At 48.4% G+C, this 19621-nt stretch overlaps 1 protein-coding gene across 3 annotated transcripts; it reads right to left on the minus strand.

Annotated features, from left to right (window-relative positions):
- Nucleotides 1-1582: 1582 nt before the first annotated feature.
- Nucleotides 1583-19453, minus strand: ADAMTS13 (ADAM metallopeptidase with thrombospondin type 1 motif 13). 3 transcript variants are annotated; one of them, XM_059864989.1, is made up of 29 exons: nucleotides 19239-19453; nucleotides 18877-18943; nucleotides 17802-18085; nucleotides 17516-17657; nucleotides 17037-17173; nucleotides 16345-16428; nucleotides 16143-16267; nucleotides 15735-15881; nucleotides 15264-15398; nucleotides 14602-14752; nucleotides 13879-13983; nucleotides 13309-13460; nucleotides 13145-13208; nucleotides 12506-12632; nucleotides 12006-12154; nucleotides 10543-10663; nucleotides 9855-9935; nucleotides 9414-9595; nucleotides 8870-9005; nucleotides 7160-7289; nucleotides 6373-6562; nucleotides 6035-6152; nucleotides 5600-5729; nucleotides 4547-4751; nucleotides 3772-4069; nucleotides 3159-3305; nucleotides 2517-2693; nucleotides 2015-2199; nucleotides 1583-1760 (listed from the first exon to the last, which is right to left on the minus strand). In XM_059864989.1, the coding sequence occupies exons 1-29, from the start codon at nucleotides 19302-19304 to the stop codon at nucleotides 1602-1604; spliced, it is 4194 nt and encodes a 1397-aa protein (XP_059720972.1). In that variant the 5' UTR covers nucleotides 19305-19453; the 3' UTR covers nucleotides 1583-1601. The 3 variants fall into 3 exon arrangements, with proteins under 3 accessions (XP_059720972.1, XP_059720973.1, XP_059720971.1); XM_059864990.1 differs by having other exon boundaries at nucleotides 6035-6149; nucleotides 17037-17176; XM_059864988.1 differs by having other exon boundaries at nucleotides 17037-17176.
- Nucleotides 19454-19621: the final 168 nt, after the last annotated feature.

A 19621-nucleotide genomic window follows, 5' to 3' on the forward strand; every position in this document is an offset into this window, starting at 1 on the left:
GAATCAGGTTTGCTCCCTAAAAATGGGAGCAAAAGTAGCACTTTGCAAGTGGATGCCCCAGCTGGCAACCTGGTGGTGTCCAAATGGGGCAGGGGAACACCCTGAACTCTCCTAAATGATGAAGGCAACAGCTGCATTTTGTGCAGATGAACGTGGAACACAAGCAGAGCCCAGCTCTGCACAGTCAATCTGGAACAGCAAATAGCAGTGAGACTTGGGATCCAGAGCAGAGCGGGAAGACAGATCCCATCTGCTAAAAGGTTACAAAAAAGGGATTAAGGAAAGGATGTCTTTTCATTACCATCTCCTGTCAGACAGGAAATGAAGGCCCAGGGCCTGCATCACCCACGCACTGCAGAGGGATAGCTGATGTATCCAGCTCCTCGAGGATCTCACTTCAGGAATCTATTTTCTGGCTCCTCCAGGAAAGGAACGTAAATCTGGAGGCTGGCAAGCAAAAACCTCCAGGTTTAACCAGCAAAAAAACAGCTATTAATTAAGAAGAGTATTTGTGGTTGTAGAAGGATGTCAGAGAATCCAACTGAGAGAAAGCAGGAGCAGGGTTAAAACTGCCCAGGCAGAGCCACTTATTGCATCCAACATGAAGAGCAAGTGCAGATGTGTCCAGCCAGGCTCCAGGTGCAGAAAAGACCCTTTAAGCAGTATATTGTGATTTTGAGGAGGATGACAGATTTGGACCAAAGCACAGTCCAATGTTCAAGAAGCTAAAAAAGAGAAATAACCTAAAAAATTCATTTAAATGAAACTTGTGTATTTGCCACTGCTCTAAAATCCCTCTTCCTGCCACAGCTTGTCCATGCAGCCTCAATCAGAGCTCTTGTCAAATGAAGATACAGATTGATAGCACAGCTACTGTTCTTATCTAAGTCAGACCTGGCATCAAACCTGGCATTAATTCTTTTCTTTTCTCACAAAAGAACTGGTGGTATCACTGTCAGATATCCAACAGCAGAACCACAGGAAGGGTGGCTGGGGAGGGACCTCAGGATGTCATTTAGTCCTCCCACATAAAGCCAGCTGTCACCAGGGCTTGCCCAGCAGTGCCTCGGTTCAGCTGATTTCTGAAAACATTCAAGCTTTGAGTGACCTGTCCTAGGGTGGCACTGCCTACCCCACACACATATCCTTGTGCTGGCAGTTTATCCTCATACACATCTCTGCCTTCTTCATTCCATTCCAGAACTTCACTGTGCCTCAGTTATGAGGGGCATTTACACTGCAAGAGAGTGAATTTAATGGTGTACAGAGGTTTATACTGGAACAGCAAGAAATCAAATGACTCTCCTAAAAGGCCCCACCACATTACAGAGGCAGGACCCTGACACACTCCTGTGCCCAAGTCACCTCCTGCAGACTTGTAAAGTGCATTAATGCCAACCAAATCAGACAGAAAATCCATATGAGGAAGATTTGCTAAATATTTGGGGGTTACATGCCTTTTGTATGATCTTTATCAAGACTGAGATCCCAAAGGAATCAGCAGACATTGCTCTTACTCAACAGATGAGGAAGCAAGAAGATTAAATGTGTGCTGTGGGCAGGCAGCAGTGACCAACTGGGCTTTTCTCAGGGCAGTGCTTTTATTTAGGCTCAATAGCATGATATTCAGCCCAGAAATGGGTTCTGTGATCCTTAACATTCTCATGGAATTCAATTTCAGCTTGGCTTCCTGTTGACTGCCACAGGAACTGCTTCTTCCCGTGGAACACCACTGTCCTCATGGTGCTGACATCTCGGACCTGCAGCAAGAAAAACCAAACCATTTTATCTCAGCAGGCCAGACATGAAATAAGTAAGAATACAGTAGATAGCAGAAACTCTCATTAGAAGAAATACAGTAAATAGCAGAAACTCTCATTGCCATCAGAGATGGGAACCCAACAGAGATCCGAGCCCCTGATTTGTGACTGAACTGTGCATCTGGGTGGCAATCTTTAATGCAGATGGGTTTGTTCCCATCCCAATCATCCCACTGGGGTTCCTGCCTCCTTACCAGGATGTAGTTGAAGTGAGTCTGGTTGCCCTCAGGGCCCAGGTCAGCATTGAGGGCACGGATGGAAATGCGCTGCCGCGGAGCCACCGTGATGAAAGTCCGGCACACCACCCCCTGCCTCTCAGCAGGAAACTGCCCAGGATTCACTATTTCACCCTGGGGGCCAAACAGCTGCTGGTCACAGTCTGAGAGGGCAAAGAGAGAAGAAAAGATGGCTTAGAGAAGTATCCAGCACCTCCAAGGAAGAAATCATTTAAATGAAACACAGGCAGAACAGTTTCTTTAGGGATTTTCAGCTGGAGACTTTCAAGCATCACCAAATACCTGTGGGGGGCTTGCTTCAAAACAAAGGGGGAGTCCACAATTAATACTGAATCCAACATTCCTCAATGTTAGCTGCTAAAAATGAAGCAAGGTTTCCATAGATTTCCATAGTCAACAACCATTCGTGGAACTCTGTGGGCCTTAATCTAAAACAAGAGCAAAGCTTTCAGTACAGTACCTTGGTAATATTTTTTGGTTGCAGTTCTGCTGTTGTACTGCAGAATGACCCCATTTCCTGGCAGCACAACACGCTGTTTCACAATCAGTGTGTTGGTTCTGGAATTTATCAGTGACAGAGGGAGCTTCCTGCAGCCTGTCCTCCACATCATTCGCCCAGAAAACAGCACGACCTCACCTGGAACGGATGAGCACAGAGCCTAGAAACACTCTTCTTTCAAGTAAAAGCCAAAGTCTCTTTTAGACAGGTCTGGAATTAAGTAATTTCTGCATCTTGTTTCTATCTTATCAAAATCTGTCATGAGAACAGGCCAGTTAACTAATCTAACTGCTGATTCCAGCTAGAGGGTACATTAGTTTTATAACAGGCCAAAACAAGCAGCTTTTTAACCCCATAAGCTCCTTTCATCTCATATCTACCAACAAAATAGGTAAGAAACCACTATGTGAGGGGAGGACAAGCAGCATCTTCATTTTGGTCCATCTGGCACCAACTTGGTGTTACAGAAAAACTCAGTAAAATGGTTTCAGAGATTACAGAGGCTCTGAGGCAACCAAAGGTTCTCAAGGCACCAGAAAAGGTGCAGCCTGAGATGCAGCTTTGCCAAAGGGCCAGGCTGGAGCCCAGAGCTCCAGGCAGTACCTGCAGTGCAGTTGAGGGAGCTCTCCAGGATGGTGACCGAGATCTCCTCCCTCAGGGGACGCCCGATGGTCACCGTGCAGTCCCTGCTCTCCACGCCTGTCATGTTGATGATGCCAGAGGCATTGAGAAACAGGTTTCCACAGACACCTGGACAGCAGAGGCAGGTGAGAAACACACCCAGAAGGAAATACAGGAAAACAACTCCCTTTGTGGCACAATGAGCAGAAAAGGTCACATATTCTGGGTAAAGCACAGGAAGAGACACAGAATCCCAGAACATCCTGAATTGGAAAGGACCCACAAGGGTCATGGAGTCCAACTCCTGGCCCTGCACAGGACTATCCCAGGAATCACACCAGGTGCCTGAGAGTGTTGTCTAAACACTCCCTGAAGCCTTGAGCTGCTGTCCCACAGGCTCCCAAGTCAGAAGAGTTTTGGGAAGCATGGGGAAGCGAGTCATTGTTCCTAGCTCAGGTAACATGGACGTGCTGGAACAGCAGGTTTTCCCTCCCAGCCAGATGTCTTCCCTCCCATGCTCCTGTCCCTGTCTGGCAGCAGGATCCCCACAGCCCAGCTGCACACAAGAAGCTCCTTTTGGCTGTGTCCTCCTCACCTCCACTGGGCTTTGTCTGCTCCCGGGGCCCAGCAGACAGAGGCACACCCAGGTCCTTGTGTCTGTGCTCTGGGGCAGCTGCAGCTGTTGGCAGGTGTGTGGCTGGTTTCACAGGCTGCAGCTGTGCCCCAGGGGACTGGGTCCCCTCCTGCTCAGGACAGGGCCCTGCAGAGCAGCCACGCAGCACGATGGCCTTGGGGAAGTGCCGGCAGAAAAGGGGGTTCACAGGCTTGTGGGTCAGAGAGCTGAGACAGAAATCCTGCCTGGTCTGAATGCCATTCCCACAGGATGTTGAACACTGCAGAAGAACAAACCCACAGGCTTTTATCACTTCATTCCAGGTGGTCTTTGGAAATAAATGCATTGATAAGCTCATACATGATCTGGGGGGGGGTTCACTGATGCCTTTCTACCATTTGCCCTGTCAGTGCTCTTGTTCCATCAGCTATAAGATGTCCCACCTTCCAGGGAACCTTCCAAACTATATATTTAAATTGCAGAACCACTTCCTAAAAAAATCCCAAAATATCTGCATTCCAGGAGAAAACATGACAAAACCATTCCTAAGCTGCAGCCAAAACTTGAGCTGAGGAAGGTGGGAAGCAAACCTACGGCTGCTAAACACAGGGCAGTGGAAAGGATTGAAAACACCCCTGAAACAGTTTGGCATTTCTGTGGGAAGCCAACAGACAAGACAAAAGTTGTTATTTCTCCCCTGCAGCCTCCAGGGAAGAGCAGAGCTGGAAAACTTCTGCATCTGAAGGGGATCAGGTACCTCTGACCACTCGCTGAAGCTCCACTCGTAAGAGCACGTGCGGATGACACAGGGGACAGTGGTGAGGGGCTTCTCTGCCACAGGGCACAAATGTTCCTCCTGCAAGACCTCCTGGCCATGGAGGGTCTGCACACAGGTGACCAGCTGCACTGCCAAGCCCAGCCCACAGCTGGAGGAGCAGGGCCCAGCTGGGCTTACCTTCCACCTGACAGGGCAGAGAGGACAAAAAGTGAGTTAGTGATGAATCCCCACCCTGTCTCTCCCTGCAGAAAAGGCACTGCAACTTCCTCACCCTTCCTCCTTCTTCATCCTCTGCTTCTCATGGTCTGTGGTGCTTGGAATGCAGCCTGGAGCTTTGGAGTTGGATATACAGGGCATTCTCATTTTGCCAGGAGCCCACAGATTTCAAATGCATGCTGAATCTTACTCTGTGTCTATCACTGCCCTCCCCAGAGTGACACACACAGAGGCTTAACTGCAGAAACAATCTTATCTCCCTCCAAAACACACACACCACTGAACTCTCAGATCAGGATCAGACCCAGAGGCCCTGGGAGTGGCATCCTGTAAGAAAAGTTGCAGTAGCTTTCCAGTCCCACTGCAAATAGGGCAGGGCAAGCTCACCACAAATCCTAAGGAAAGTGCAATACATTTCCTTCAGTTTTCAGAGTAGCTGTTCCAGATTCTGAGAGTATTTAATTCTTGCTACTTTCCTTCATGCTCTGTGGAAACTGAACAGCTGGCAAACATGTCACCACCTTTTGCAACTAACTGATTTGTTCCTGCTTCCCCAGAGAAACAAGGGATTGAGAGGTTTTCAGTTTTTTTCTCTGGACTCAGACTCTGAGGACTACACTGATTTCTGCCTGAGATGTACCAGCCCAGGAAAGACTCTGAGTTTGCTGAGTATGGAGTAGTGCTACAGTTTTTGCAGCTGGCTGTGCTTCCAAAGAAGGAAAGAGTAGCTTGACCCTTCCTTTACCACGTCCCTGCAGACAGAGAGAGAAAGGAAAGACCCCTCACTGTCTTATTGTCTCTTGGTAACTGCTTTACCTTGGTGGGCAGGGGTTGAGATCACAGACTTCCACCCTGCTCTCTGGCTTTGGCACTGGCTGACAGTTTTCCTCCTGGGTTTCTTCTTTGGTGTCAAAAGCCACACAAACATAGTGCAGCTGAGTCTTACCTAGGAAGGGAAGCAGTCTGACTGTGTGGTTTGGATTCAAGGGTTGAAAATAGGTCAGAAGTGTCACATCTGCATGTACAAAACAAGCAAACTCTGCCCAAGCCATGGCACTCTTCCTGCACTCATCCCCCCAGCTCTGAAGCACAGCCAGACCACCCTCCAATTATTCTGTTCCAAAAAAACCGTGATCACAGCCACTCTTAGAACTGTAGAGGGGGAAAGACCAGCTGGGCCCCGAGGTTCCCAGGCACTGAACTCACACCTACAGCAAAGCAACATTTCCCTGCAGCACAGAAAGGCCTCACCTCTACCACAGGAGACAGAACACTCCCCAGCTACAGGGCTCCAGACATACACAGTCTGATTTTCCAGATGGACATGCCCAAGTGGCTCCAGAGGCTGAAGTAAGTGTGCATCTTCCTCCTCAGAACAGAGCAAAAAACACCATGATGAACTGAGGGATCCAGCAGCATAATTAAAGAGGGATGGAGCTGCCTGAAGTGACAGGATGAGCTTTTAACTCGGCAGAGCAGTGGTGTAAATCACCCTCCTGGCTCCAGGAGTAAGCTGGTGGTTCTTAACTGGTGGATGAAAGTGCAAAGCTCCCAGTGAGGTTCCTGAAAAGCCAAGCCAGCAAACTCACTTTGTCCCAGCCCAAAGGGCAGACATTGACCACACATGGCACAAGGGAGAGGGGCTTTTCTTCTGCTGGGCACAGGCTGTCATCCACCACAGTCTCCAGGCCATCATGGAACTGCACACAGGTCAGGTTCTGCTGGGCAACTCCAGTCCCACAGACAGCAGAGCATTCATCTCTCTGAGACATCTTCCACCTAAATGGGAGGCAGCTGCATCACCCCATTTCCCATCTGCATCAGGGAGGTTTATTACTCAGGACACTGCTTACAGAAATGGGTCATGCAGAATATTCAGCTTCTCTGTTTCAAAAGCCTTGTCTGGATGTGACTGAGAGGACAATTTAAGTCTTTTCAAGGACTAAAAGCACCTAAGCTATAGGCTAGAGTTCACAGTGCAGTCACTTTTCATTGAGCACTAAAAGGTCTCTGAGGGCAACGCCTGGGCAGGCTTGGCCCTTGGTCCTCCTTCCCAAACAATCAACACAAGGGTTAACCCTCTCTGCTGGCACCATCTTGGAAAGGATGTGAGAGGCATCTCCTTAAATATCTTCATTTAGCAGATTACTGTAAAACACTGAAGGACTATTTCCCATTCCTTCAGCTGACATCTCAATTATCTCACAGGACCAGGAATGACAGAACATGGTTTGGGATCTGCTACAAAAAACCAACTTCCTACTTCTCTTTTTTTCTTTTTTTCTTTTTTTTTTTGACCTTGACAACACAAATACAGAGCCTGGGTTAAGTGGCAGAGCAAGGCAGGAATTGAGCTGAGCTCCCAGGAACACCAACCTGTAGAGGCATGGCTCCATGACACAGGGCTTGTGCTCTGGGAGTGGCTGTGGCAGCTCCAGACACCTCTGATCCTCTGTTACTTCATTCTTGGTCTGATCAAAGCACACATGAGCCACTGGCTGTACCCCTGGGACACAAAAAGAAGAGAAATTGAAGTGATAACCAAAGTGAACAGCTCCCCTCTGTTATGGAAGGAAGATGCAGAGATTTTGCTTTACTTGATCACCTGGGTAAGAAAATGGGCTCTGTGGGAATTCAGACTTCCTGTAAACACACAAACCCCTTCTTTGTGATATAACCTCCCTCAAGAGTTTTAAAGTGATTTTCCAAGGTGAGCACCCCAGCAGAGGAGAAGTTTGATTGATAACCCACTGCCAAAATGGAAAGGTTGCTCTAAACTGGCTGTTTGAAAGAACAAAGATATCAATCATAATTTGGAACAAATTACTTCTAATGATCTGAGTGATGAGGACAGCAAAATAAGCTCTAGGAGGGAGCTGGTTTTAAATGCCATTGGGCAGAAGTGACCAGGTAATATCATCACACAGCCCTCGTGCTCAAACAGCACCAACCTCCTCAAAGGCATCAGCAGCAGCCAAAACCAGAGGCACTGGGAGAGAAACTGGAGAATTCCAGTGCCTGCAGCAGGCAAGGAATGAAATATTCATAAGCTACAGCTATAGAGAAGATTTTTAATAATAATGAACATAAAAAGCAAAGCAGGTGAAAAGTCAAACTCCAAGAAATTACAAGCAAAGCTAAAAGGAGTCTCCTTTCAGTGAATGGGCCACAAGGAGAGCCAGGCATTCCTGAATCTCAAGCAGCATGACCCTGAGCACCAAATGTCCAGAATTCATCAGCAGCCTTATCTTTGCTCTACCTTCCTTGTTTTCAAATAATGACTATTGCTGAGGAGGGCCTGTGCACCACTTTCAGCTCTCAAGGTGCAATTTAAGCCCAGATTCCCAAGTTTCTGTTATTTTAAGTCCCAAGTTTCTCATTCTTTTTTCTGTTTGTGGCTGCATTAGCTAGAGGCTCTGGAGCATTTTGAGCTCTTTACTTCAGGGTTTCAGCAATCACTTCATCTGGGGGATTTGCTGGAGAAAAGCTCTCCAGGCATAACTAGTTGTGTAGACTGACTTCCATAAATATTCATTAATGCATTTTCTAAATCCTTGTCACAGAAGTCTTGAGAGGCCTGACAGTGTCATCTGAATTATCTGGTAAACAAGATGTCAGGCCATCTATCAGAGTGAGCTGTAACAATCTGCATTATGATTCCTTTAGGGAGGCAGAAAGGATTAGCCATGGCACAGGAATAGAATTCAAAGAAGGAAGTTTCATAATTAGCTCTGAGGCTTTAGTAAGACACCAGATACCCCTTTGGTCTCAGACTTCTGATGTTTAGCCAACTTCAAATTACAGTCTTCAGTAACTTTGAAAAATCTGAGAAAATTATTTAGTCTTAAAACCAAGAGTGCAGTTAAAACCTATTTTAAAATCCTCTCAATGATCAAACATTTTCAGTATCATTTTGATGATTCAGCTCATTTGCTGATTAGTTAATTTAATTCAAAAGCTCCAGCACTTTTTTTTTTTTGGTTTAGTTGAACACTAGCAATCATTTCCAGCAATCTGCTTTGAAATCCAGCTCAGACCAAAGGAGAAGTCTCCATAAAAAGTCAAGACTGAGTCCTGCTGCCTCACCTTCCCCACAGGTCACTGAACATGGGCCTGGCTGAGGAATCCACACATGGGTCAGGCTCTCCCTGGGGACAAAGTAGCTGAAGGTGATGTCTGGGTTGGTGGCATTGCCATATTTTTTTGTGTACCTCCTGTAGACCTGGGAAAGGAAAAACTGTGGTCAGTGCAGAAGAAAACTTGGATTTATTTCTTAGGATGGAGGAAGGAGAAGTCAGTCTCCCTTCCTTCCACCCAATCCTGAGCCTCACTGCAGTGCCTCAGTCCCAGCCAGATGCAATCAGAGCACCCACCCTGTGAATTCTGGGCACTGAAAGTGAATAAGCCAAGCAGAAGGTTTAACTCAGTGTGGTTTTCCCCACACAATCACCCCCAGTGCCAACCCCCAGCCATTCCCAAGAACAGCAATCCCATCACTCTTCAGTGAACACCATCACCCCTGGCCTTGGACACTGAGTCACCTGAATCCACCACACCTGGATTCTTCAGCAAAGCCACCCAAACCAGGCCACTTCTGACAGCCCCTTCCAACTCTGCTGCTTTAATTCACCTGTATTTCAATTTCTTCCTGTGTTGGCCCATCCACATGGATTTCCTCCAGGCTTGGCAGGTTGTCCTGGGTGAGAAACACTTGGTATTTGATCTGGTTGTCCTCCAGAACTGACGGGTAGGTGACATTCAGTGAGATTTTTCCTTTTCCAGCCACCACGTACTCTCCTTTAACCTTCACAGCTGGAGAAGCCAGAGGAGCAGTGAGGTTAAGAGACATGATATGATCACCAGGATCCCCTGGTGCTGGCAGCTGCTGGCTGCCCACTTGGTAGGAACCAGTTTGATCCACATTTGGCATCCCATGGAGCATGGCTCCTATAGATTCCCACGGGAGAGCATCCCACAAGCAAAATGCAGCACCAAAAATTCCATTTCTTTGTTTGCACAAAGTCCTTTCAGCCCTGCCTGTATGCCCTCCTCTCCTTTTCATTCCACTCACCCAGGTGTGTGAAGAGAGGCTTCCTGTTGGTGACATGGACTGAGGTGGTGTTGTAGGGCAGGGACAGAAATGTCACATACTCTGGAAAGGTGGAGAGGAGAAAGATGTGGTCACCTTCCAGCACTGAAACTCAGTGGGAAAGGATGGGGGCTGCAGCTCAACTTCTTAATTCACCCTGACCCTGCTCCTAGCCTTGAACACAGTGATGGTGACACAGCAAACACAGCTGAGCTGCATCCTGTGTCCTGTTCTCACATTTCTTTGGTTCTTTTTAGGTTCTCTGCTAAGATCTCTACATGAGACTGCAAGAGCCAGACCAGTTCCCAAATTTAACAAATCAGGAAGCATGGACAACCCTCTCAAGGACATGGTGGGATTGGTGGGCAGGGCCAGGAGCTGGACCCAATGATCCTTGTGGATCCCTTGGGATATTTATGGTTCTGTGATCTGATATCACCCCCAGCTCCCATCAATTTATGGGACTTCCCAAACAGTTACATTTCTGACCCACATCCAGAGAATTATGACAAAAAAAGGCATTCTGCCCACCTCCCTCAGCACTGACCACCCAAAATCCATCTCCATACCCTCCATAAAATAAAACCAAGCAGAAGGGAGAAGTCATATAGAGAAGATTTGGAACACAAACAGCACCATGATGCAGAGCCTCAGGGGGAGGACCACACACCTTCAGCTTTCCCTTCTGTGTAGGATCCACTCACTTTGGTGCAGGTGGAGTTGTCACCCCCACAGACCTTGCAGGGATCCATGGCCTTCCTGGAGCCCATCTGGCCATCACACCCAAATGCCTGAGCAGAGGGGAGAGTCTGTCAGCCTGGCCTATTCTGAGAAAACAAGTGAGCAAAAGCAACATTCCTGAGCTCCTGAAAGTGCCCCTTCCATTTGGAATCTGGATTTAGGAACACAACAAAGGAAAAGATGTGTTTGTACCTAGAGCTGCCACTGGGCAGCAGCCTGCAAAGCCAGGGACTGGCAGATCTTAGCTGAGAGCACAACTCTCAGTAACTGTGACATTTTCTTTCCCATAAGAAGCAGCCCAAAAAATCTCTCCTGTGACCTAAACCCAAAGCTCTGTGCTCTCTTCTATGAACTCTTTCTGGAGGGAGGGAGGAAGGGAGGAAAAAAACAAAAGCCCAAGAGGACAGTAAACATGAATGGCAGGTTCTAAAGGAATCTTTAGCTCCCCAGACTCCAAAGCCAAACCTAGCTCACATCACTCCAGTCCCATGGAACTCAGAAGAGAGATTCTATCCCCATTCCCACGAACAAGACTAATTTACACAAAGCTACAGGAGGATCTCAGCAGGCTTAACAGCAAAACATGTGCAACTGCTGAATTTATGCTGCAGCCACTGATCCCAGGCTTTGGAAGCTGCCATAACATGCATATTTATCACTGCTGCCAATGAAAGAGCCAAAATCAGAACAGGTTGTGCCTACACCCTCTGCTGTTCATGGGGGGAAACACTTCACAAAACATGGTGAGCACGAGGATAATGAGAAAAACATAAAATTTACAAGGAGTATTCTGGGAATGTAAAGAAACAACAGAAAACATCCAGCCGGGTCAGCACTGAGCAGTTCCTAAAATGCAGACAGCGCGGGGGAGTTGGATCCAAGGTCATCAGGAAAGAATGCCTTCCTCAGGTCCAATCCAGGAAAAAACTCCAGAAATTAGACTTCAGTTTTGATCAGCAATACTCCAAAAAGCAATCTGTTGACTTGTGATGCCCAGGTTTTGCTCCTTACCTTGCCACCAACTCAGTGATTCAAGTCATGGATCTTCCCTCCAAGACAGTCAGCATTTTATGGGCTAATTACAGCAGGCAAGCTGAGCAGCTAATGATGTCTCCTCTACCAACACATAAACCAATTGCTTCTTGGATTAGGGATGAATAGCCCTGTGTGTTTACTGCATAATTAGCAGAATGTCTTATCTAGAGGGCATTGGATGCACAGACAGAACAGTAGATTTTTGGACTCCATCCAACACACCAAGAACAAAACTCTCTTCTGAGAAGAGCTCACTCTCTTGTTTGGGACACTTTGTTTTTTCCTAGGAGGATTTCCCCTGGTTCCTGTGGTGCAGATCACCCATCAGGGGCTCACCTGGACTTCCCAGTCACTTACTTTGCATCTCCCCGTGACACACAGATGGAGATCCCCGTGGTGCTCTGTGTCATCCTGCTCACACCTGGTTCCATCCAGGAAATTGTCCCCACGGCTCACCATGAACTCCTTGCCCACAGCCCTGCACATGTGCTTGCAGAGCAGGTCCCCTGGAGCAGGCAGGCACAAGGAAGGAGTTATTCTTTCAGGAAGGCATGTGGCTGCTCAAGCAAGCCCATCAAGCAATGGGAAAAAACCCAGAGAGATTGTGGACTCCCATCCCTGGAAGTGTCCAAGGCCAGGTTGGACAGGGCTTGGAGCAACCTGGGATAGTGGAAGGTGTCCCTGCCATGGTGGGATGAGTTTTAAGGTCCCTCCCAACCCAGATCATTCTGGAATTCTATGATCTCTCAGAAAGCACCCAGGTTTCATGTGAAAACTAAACCACTCAGTGAAATAGCCTTTTCATTCCAAAGTACAGAGGTCCATGAGCACAAACTGAGGTTCCAGACATTCCTTACCTTTGGCAAAGCCAACAGCAGAGGTCCAGGTATAAAAGGATGGTGTTTCTACATCAAGGTACAGCGGCTTTAAATTTGTTGCTGCACATTGTTCAGCCATGAAGTCCTGCTGGGTGATCAGACAGGCCTGGATCCCAGAGAGATAATTGTGTAAGGAAAGGAAGTGACTGAGCACTGACATTCAACCCTCTAGCTAAAGGCAAAATGCAGTGCCTGGTGATTAAAACACCCAAACAACTGCAAAGAACGAAAACCATTTTAAAGGAAGGCTGCAGGACATGCAGAGAATTGTGCTTGGAAGCTGATATCTTTGCAATTTATACAAAATAAATAGATAAGAAAAACAGGAACAATACAAGAAAGTCCATCTGAAGAAAACCATCATTGTGAGTCACTATTTTCTCAGCATCTGTCCTGCTATGGGGCATAGAGAAAATGCTTCATTACATGTGAACAAAGCTATTAAATAATCCTGCTGCCTTCCATGGCACAAATACCTCTCCTGCTGTCAGACAGATGGAGCCTGTACACCAGATCTTTACCAGAGCAGTCAGCTGTGGGAAGGACAGTCACAAAACACCCAGCCCTCAAAAGACTCAACAGTGTGACATAAGTTCAGATGCTGCTGAGCTCCATTACCTGAGTATTGCACATCTCTGCTTGCATGCTGGCACCGTGGCACTTCTGCCCCCCAAAAGCAGGCCTGGAAATGACAGAATTCCTCAACAGAGGCAGGTTTGTCCCAAGCAAAGAGGAAGACTCAGCCCCGAGGCCCTGAGCACAGGCAGGTGCCCACATCTCACCTGGGGTTGTTACAGAAGCGCTGCCTCAGCACCACCCCCCCGCCGCAGCTGCGGGAGCAGGGGGAGAGGGGGCTCCAGGCAGACCAGTGCCCATGGACCACAGCCATGGGGTTCAGTTCCTCCAGAGAGCTGCACTGACCCTTGGAGCACCACTAGGACCAAGAACACACAGAACTGGCAGCAGTGAACACAGCAGGGCTGGGATCTAAAAGGCTGGCACAAGTGCCCACCTTTGGCAGGCCAGTAACAGAGAGTCCTGAGGTGAATGAGGCACCTTCTGACAAGGGGCTGAAGAGTCCCCTTCCTAATTAGGGTCTAACATCAGGCTGGGGTCAAAGCAAAGAGCACACAAGTAGAAGGAGGGCTCAGATATCAGGCTATAGAACTGCAAAGCAACTCCAGAGATAAAGACAAGGTGGAAAGACCAAGATCAGGACATAAGGGTACCAGTTTAGGACTGGTTTCAGCCCTTGGCCAAGGGGCAGCGCCAGGTACCTTCCAGACACTGACAGAGCTTTGCTGTCTGAGCTCCACAGCCCCCACACCCAGTCCTGGTGGGAGCCTCCTTACCTTGTTGATCCCACACTCAGTTCCATCCAGGAGGGGCACCAGAAGCCGAGTACAGCTGGATTTGTCTGCTGGCTGTACATGGCATGAGAGAACTTTACAGATGTCCTGGTGTGACAAGAAAATCAGGGAGTTCAGGGAGTCAGGCTCAACAACACAGTCCCAAAAGTCTAAAGAGGGCATGTCCCAGGTTTTCTCCCAGACACCCAACAATGCAAATCCCTTCATTTTTCCTGCTATTGGGCAAAAGCTGTGGGCAAGTCAAAAGATCCTCACTGTAGTGATCACCAGCTGTAATGCTGGAAGATGATCAACTGAAGCAATTAAAGTTTCACCCACCTTAGTGTTTCCTCATTAACAAAACAGGTCCAGATGGCAGCTATTAAACACACTGTGCTTCCCAGACAAAGGGATTTGAGCCATGGCAGGGAAGCTGGAGGAATCCAGTGAACAAAAATTCCCCAAGGCAGGACCCTGAGTGGGTGCACCCAGCACTGCCAGCTGTGCACAACAGCACCCAACTGTGCAAACCTTACAGGAGATTTATGTGGAGGAAGGAGGTGATGAAGAGAAGGGAAACATTTTGAAAGCTTTGCCAAGAAATCTGTGGCAGAAAAGCACCTTCAATCCCTTCAGAATAAAAATGCTGCCAGCCAGTTCTCCCGAATTTTGGCTCCTGAACATTTCCCAGCCGCCCTTAGCAAGACAAACAAACTTTCTACCTACAACATTGGTGTCAGCAAAGCTGCAAGCTGTGGCCACACTCCCAAAGGCAATTTTACACTGCTCATCTGCTCCGTAGTACAAGCCAGGCTTCCACCCCGGGATGCTGCCGTCCATGTCCGGCAGGTCATTCAAGCAGTTTGTTTGGCCTGTACTGATAGAAACATGAGGAATAACACTTTCCCAGCTGTGGGTAGTGAGGACAAGGACATGTTTGCAGACTTGTGCTGAGTTTCACTCTGGGAGTTGGCTGCTGCTTTCCCAGACAACACATGCTCGCTGTGGGCTGGGATGGATTTAGTTGCAGCAGCTGCCTGGAGATGCTCACAGATGCTTCCCTGCTGCTGGAGTTTTATCCCATTCCTGTCCTGCACCCAGCCAGCACAGCCTGCAGTGCCTGAATGCTCTGATGTTGTAAATAAAATGTGCAGGCTGAGCCAGTGTCTGAGAAATCCAATCCAGCCCAGGCACATCAGGCACCAAAAAAAGCCACTTCCAGCAATGTGAAGCAAAACCTGGGTTTAACCTCAGCAACAAGTGCTAAGAAATAAACAAACCCCAAGCTTTTCACTGTTCCTCATTTTTCAATAAACTTTTTTATTCTTTGAGTTTTTCTCTCCTGAGCTGCCAGCACAGGGAACTGAAGAACTCAACCATTCCCTTACCTGGCAAGGGCCAGGAACTGCTCCCGGCTGCACGGAGACCAGGTGAGGTCGATGCTGTTGTGGTTTCCTGCTGAGCCCATGATGTAACCACTGCTGCTGCACAGATTCCCCTCTCCATCGTGGGCAATGCCAAGGCTGTAACAGAAGCAGCACAAAGCCCTGAGAAGAAACCCAGAGGCTGGAGCCTCCCTTCTCTAAGCAAGGACTGAGCTCCCTCTGCAGCCCTTCGTTCTCCTGTTGTCACAAAGGGTTTCTCTCCTCTTTGCAGCTTCTAATTGTCACAGGATGTGCAGGAATGAAAGAAATGCAAGGAACTCTTTCCAAAACAAGCCATGATGATGACCAAAAGGCTTTGAATAATCCATGGGTAATTCCCTTTTATGTCAGAGGTCCTTTTGCTTCTTTCCTAAACTGGAGGATGTTTTTATCTGAATAAAACCTGCTGGGCTGCTCTGGCAGTTTCCTACTGACCTGTGCCCAATCTCATGGGCTATGGTGACTCCAAGGTCAAAGCCTGTGTCCTGGGTAATGACACAGCTCCAGAAGGAGGAGCAGACTCCCCCTAACTGAGTCACTCCACGAAGCTCCTTGTTCCCATCAGGCAACTCCAGGTCAAATCTAAAGTAAGGGAGACATAAAGAAGAAAGAGCAAAGAACCCCCAGAATTAAAAAAGACAGGTCTAGACATTCAGCTGAATTTATCTGAGCTTTCCTGGTCTAGCTTTGCCAGCCATCTAACATTTCTATTGACTCAAGTGCCCACTGCTCAAATTTTATGATGATTCCACATCAAAAAAGCCTAACGTCCTCAGAAAGCAGAACTGGATAAAACAACCTAATCCTGTTTCCCAGTCCCTCCCAGGGCAGGGAGCTCAGCACCTGGTGATGTAGAGGACAATGTCAGCATGCTGGGGGTCAGAGTCGTTCTGGGGGTTCACCTTCTTGCTCCACTCACAGACACTGATGAGGGAGGAGGTGATGTTGGTGGTGATGTTCACCTCTGCCTGGAGGGAAGGCACATGTTGGCACATTCCAAACAGCTTGGAGCTTGGGCAAGCCTCAAACACAGCTCTCCCCTTACCTCTGGCTCTCTCAAAACCAGCATTTGCATGAGGTGAACTCTGAAATGAGCCCCCAGTGAGGCATCTCTGAGCAGCTCTGCTCCCTGAGAAGAGACAGAAAGGATTCAATAAACAAGGGGCCTTGGGGACTCCTGCTACATGTTTCCCTGTTTCTCATTGCAAAGGTAGCCACAACACTAATATATGCATTACAAATGTTAAAAAATCTGTCAAGAGATAAGAAGTGGTTGGATTTGTCAGATACTATGAAGCAGAGAGAAGAATCTGCATGAAAAGTCTCATAGGGTAGAGTGAGTGCTAAAGACTTTTCTGCAGTACACACACAGAAAAATTCTTAATAGCAAAAAGAGACATGAAAATTCTGTAATAGAAATAAAAGTGAAATGTAAAATATAAGATGGAGTCAGTGGATTTAGCTCAATCCCACTGAAAGCAACAAGGTGAGAAAACTCTTTACCTGAGCCGCAACATTAGTAATGAAATTAAGAGCTACATTTTCAATGTGGGTTTTAAATCCTCTAAGATCTCCTTTTACTCCTTGTACAAGGGAATTTGGGGGGTTTCATGTCCAGGGAAGCACAGAGGAATGCCCTGCACATGAGCTTTGTACCAGGGACTGGTGACCCCAACCACCCTGAGGCCCTGTCTGGGGCACAGTCTGGGACAGGATCCCAAGCACAGAGGCACTCACAATGTTCAGGTTGGCCAGGACATAACGCTCTGTGTCCTCTCTGTGGTACAAGTAAACATCTGGCCCTGCCACCACCATCAGCTCCAGATGTTTCACAGCTGCCTCAGCCCTCTTGTGCAGGCGAGGAGGAGCCCACCCTGCTGGACAGCACAGAGGGACACCAGAAGGTTCAAATGCACCATAAGAGGTCCTAAAGATCCACTCCCTCTCCCCAAAGGCTGCAACAACTCAGCTGCAAATCCACTTCTCCAGGGGCTTGCTCAGCTTCCCCACTTCAGGTGGTGTCTTTCACCTGCCAGCAGCTTTAGCAACACACCTGTGCCATCAAAATAGCAACCAGCCACATCAGACACGCTGGGCACACCTCGGCGAGGTGAGGAACCTTTTCAGGTCTACTCCTGTATTTGTAAACACCAATTTTTCCTCTGAGCTCATGGAAGCAATGCTCCAGGAGACAGCTTTTCCAGCAGGGCTGTTACCTCTGGCTGGCTTTGCCTCTCTTGCAGCACTTTTGAAGAGGATGTGGGGGCTGGAGAAGCCGAGGTCCTTCAGCAGAGCCACATCTTTGCTCCTGACTGGCCTGATGTGAATCTTCTCCTCGCCCACGGTGACCACTCCTTGCTGAAGCAGATAAAAATCCACCTCTGAGTTATTCCTAAGATATTTGCTATCCATGGGGATGGCAAGGATTTATTCAGTGGATGGCTCACACATGTTTGGTGCAGGAAGCTGCAACCCCCAGAGGCTGTTCTGGCTCATACTCACCAGCTGCCCTTCACAGTAAGTGACTCTGCTCCTGGCCCCAGGAGGCTGCAGGGCTTTTCCACCTGCAAAGCAGCTCCCTGGGAATCTCTTCAGTAAAATAAAGGAAGAGTTCACCACCTGGCTGCTCACAAAGGAGGAGGAAAGGAGGGCATGGTCCTCTAGGAATTCAAAGGCATAGAGCTGCCCCCAGGCCTGGATGGAGCACTGCTGGACCCGACAGAGCCTCAGCCCAAAATGTTCTTCTTGACAAGGGCAAGCTGGCTCAGCCACAACAAACTCAGGTACTGAAAGAAATGAAACAAGACCAGAACAAGGGGAGCAGTTATGAGAAAGGATGATACACAAAAAACCCAGTGTAAGGTCTATTTCCCCAGGAAAAATACCCTAAAAATCACAACTGTGGCCTCTTGGGCTCATGGTGCCAACAACCAGAGAATTTCTGAGCTTTTTTGTATTCCAAAGTGAGGATAATCTGACTGGGAACACACAACAGAAACTGGCACCGAATTTATTGGAGCTTTTTCTCTCAATAAGGAGAACAGTTTATCTAAAAAAGGCTGAGACAGGTTTGTTCCTGCAGATTTTAACTATTACTGAGGGGGAATTACCACAATGCAGACAAAGACACTGGGACGAGCACTAGGTGAACTCACAAGGAGACAACACCCTTTCTTTAAGGATTTGAGACTTCAAAACATCTTTATTCTGAACTATCATCAATCCAGACCCAGAATTCAAATCTCTTTGTGCATTTATTAAAAATAATAATAATTAACAAGTATTTAAAGTTACCCTTAGTCTAAAGCTTTTGTCAGAAGAAAAACACCAACGCAGAGAATGGGGACTGAGCACAAACGTGCAAAAAGAGGTTGAACACATCTCCTTGAGCAGATCTGAAGCTCTGACACATCTCACACCGAAACCCAGATTGTCTCACTTGCACTGGGACTCAGAAACACCAAATGCTGCTCAGAGCAGAGGTTGTTAATCAGTGTTCTCTGCTCTGCCAGCCACACAGGGGTAGAACCCAGCGGCCAGACGTGCTCTAAACCGAGGGACACTGAGCCCTGCATACCATCAGCCACTGAGCTGGTTCCAAAGTAAGACAGAACATCTCCCGCATCCAGAGCGCCCAGGAATTTCTGCAAGAGGAAGAAGAAGAGCAAAAACAAATGGACACGAGGCTCTCCCTTCGCTGGAGCCGAGCTGGAAGGAACGCCAGCCAAAAGCTCAGCAGTCCCAGTGCCAAACCCTCATGGCTCTGCTCCGCGCTGAGCAAGGGAACAGCTTTATCTTCGTGATTAGCGAGCTCGGACGGAGTTTGGCTTAGAATCGCGTCGTCTCCTCTTCTTTTTCTTTTTTTTTTTTTCATTTTTTTTAGCTTTTCTTAGAAGCCCGGCAGCGTTCCTGGAAGGGCCGTTCCGAGGTCAGACTCACCTCAGGGAGCCAGCACAGCCCCAGCGGGAGCACGGCGAGCGCCCGCAGCGCCAAGCTGACGGTCATGCCGGACGAGCCGAGCTCTCCCAGCCGAGCACCGAGAGATTTCGGCCCGAGGCATCACGTGGAGCGGAAGGGAAGAGCAGAAGCAGCCTCTGAGCAAACAGCCCCTGAGCAAACACGCTGCGAGCGGGCCCGCGGGGAACGCGGCCGCGCCGGCCGCTGGAGCGCGGCTGCCCTTGCGCAATGGCCGCGGCTTCTCCAGCTTGTGCGCCAGCCCCGGCGGGCCAAGGGGCGGCTCGGGGGCCGTGTGGCCCTGGGGACACACCCGTGTGGGGTGGGGGTCACCCCGCGACCACCAGCCCCGGAACCACGGAACCGCC

This window comes from Haemorhous mexicanus, chromosome 21 (assembly GCF_027477595.1).
Source record: "Haemorhous mexicanus isolate bHaeMex1 chromosome 21, bHaeMex1.pri, whole genome shotgun sequence".
NCBI classification, from domain to species: Eukaryota; Metazoa; Chordata; class Aves; order Passeriformes; family Fringillidae; genus Haemorhous; species Haemorhous mexicanus.

Bases quoted from the DNA above. Each gene is read 5' to 3' on its own strand.
- ADAMTS13 (XM_059864988.1), bottom strand. From the start codon at position 19,304: ATGACCGTCAGCTTGGCGCTGCGGGCGCTCGCCGTGCTCCCGCTGGGG. The intron at 9,596-9,854 runs GTGAGTGGAATG...TGGCTTCTCCAG, and splicing joins GCCTCTCTTCACACACCTGG to CTGTGAAGGTTAAAGGAGAG. The intron at 7,290-8,869 runs GTGAGGCAGCAG...TTTGTGTCCCAG, and splicing joins TTCAGTGACCTGTGGGGAAG to GGGTACAGCCAGTGGCTCAT.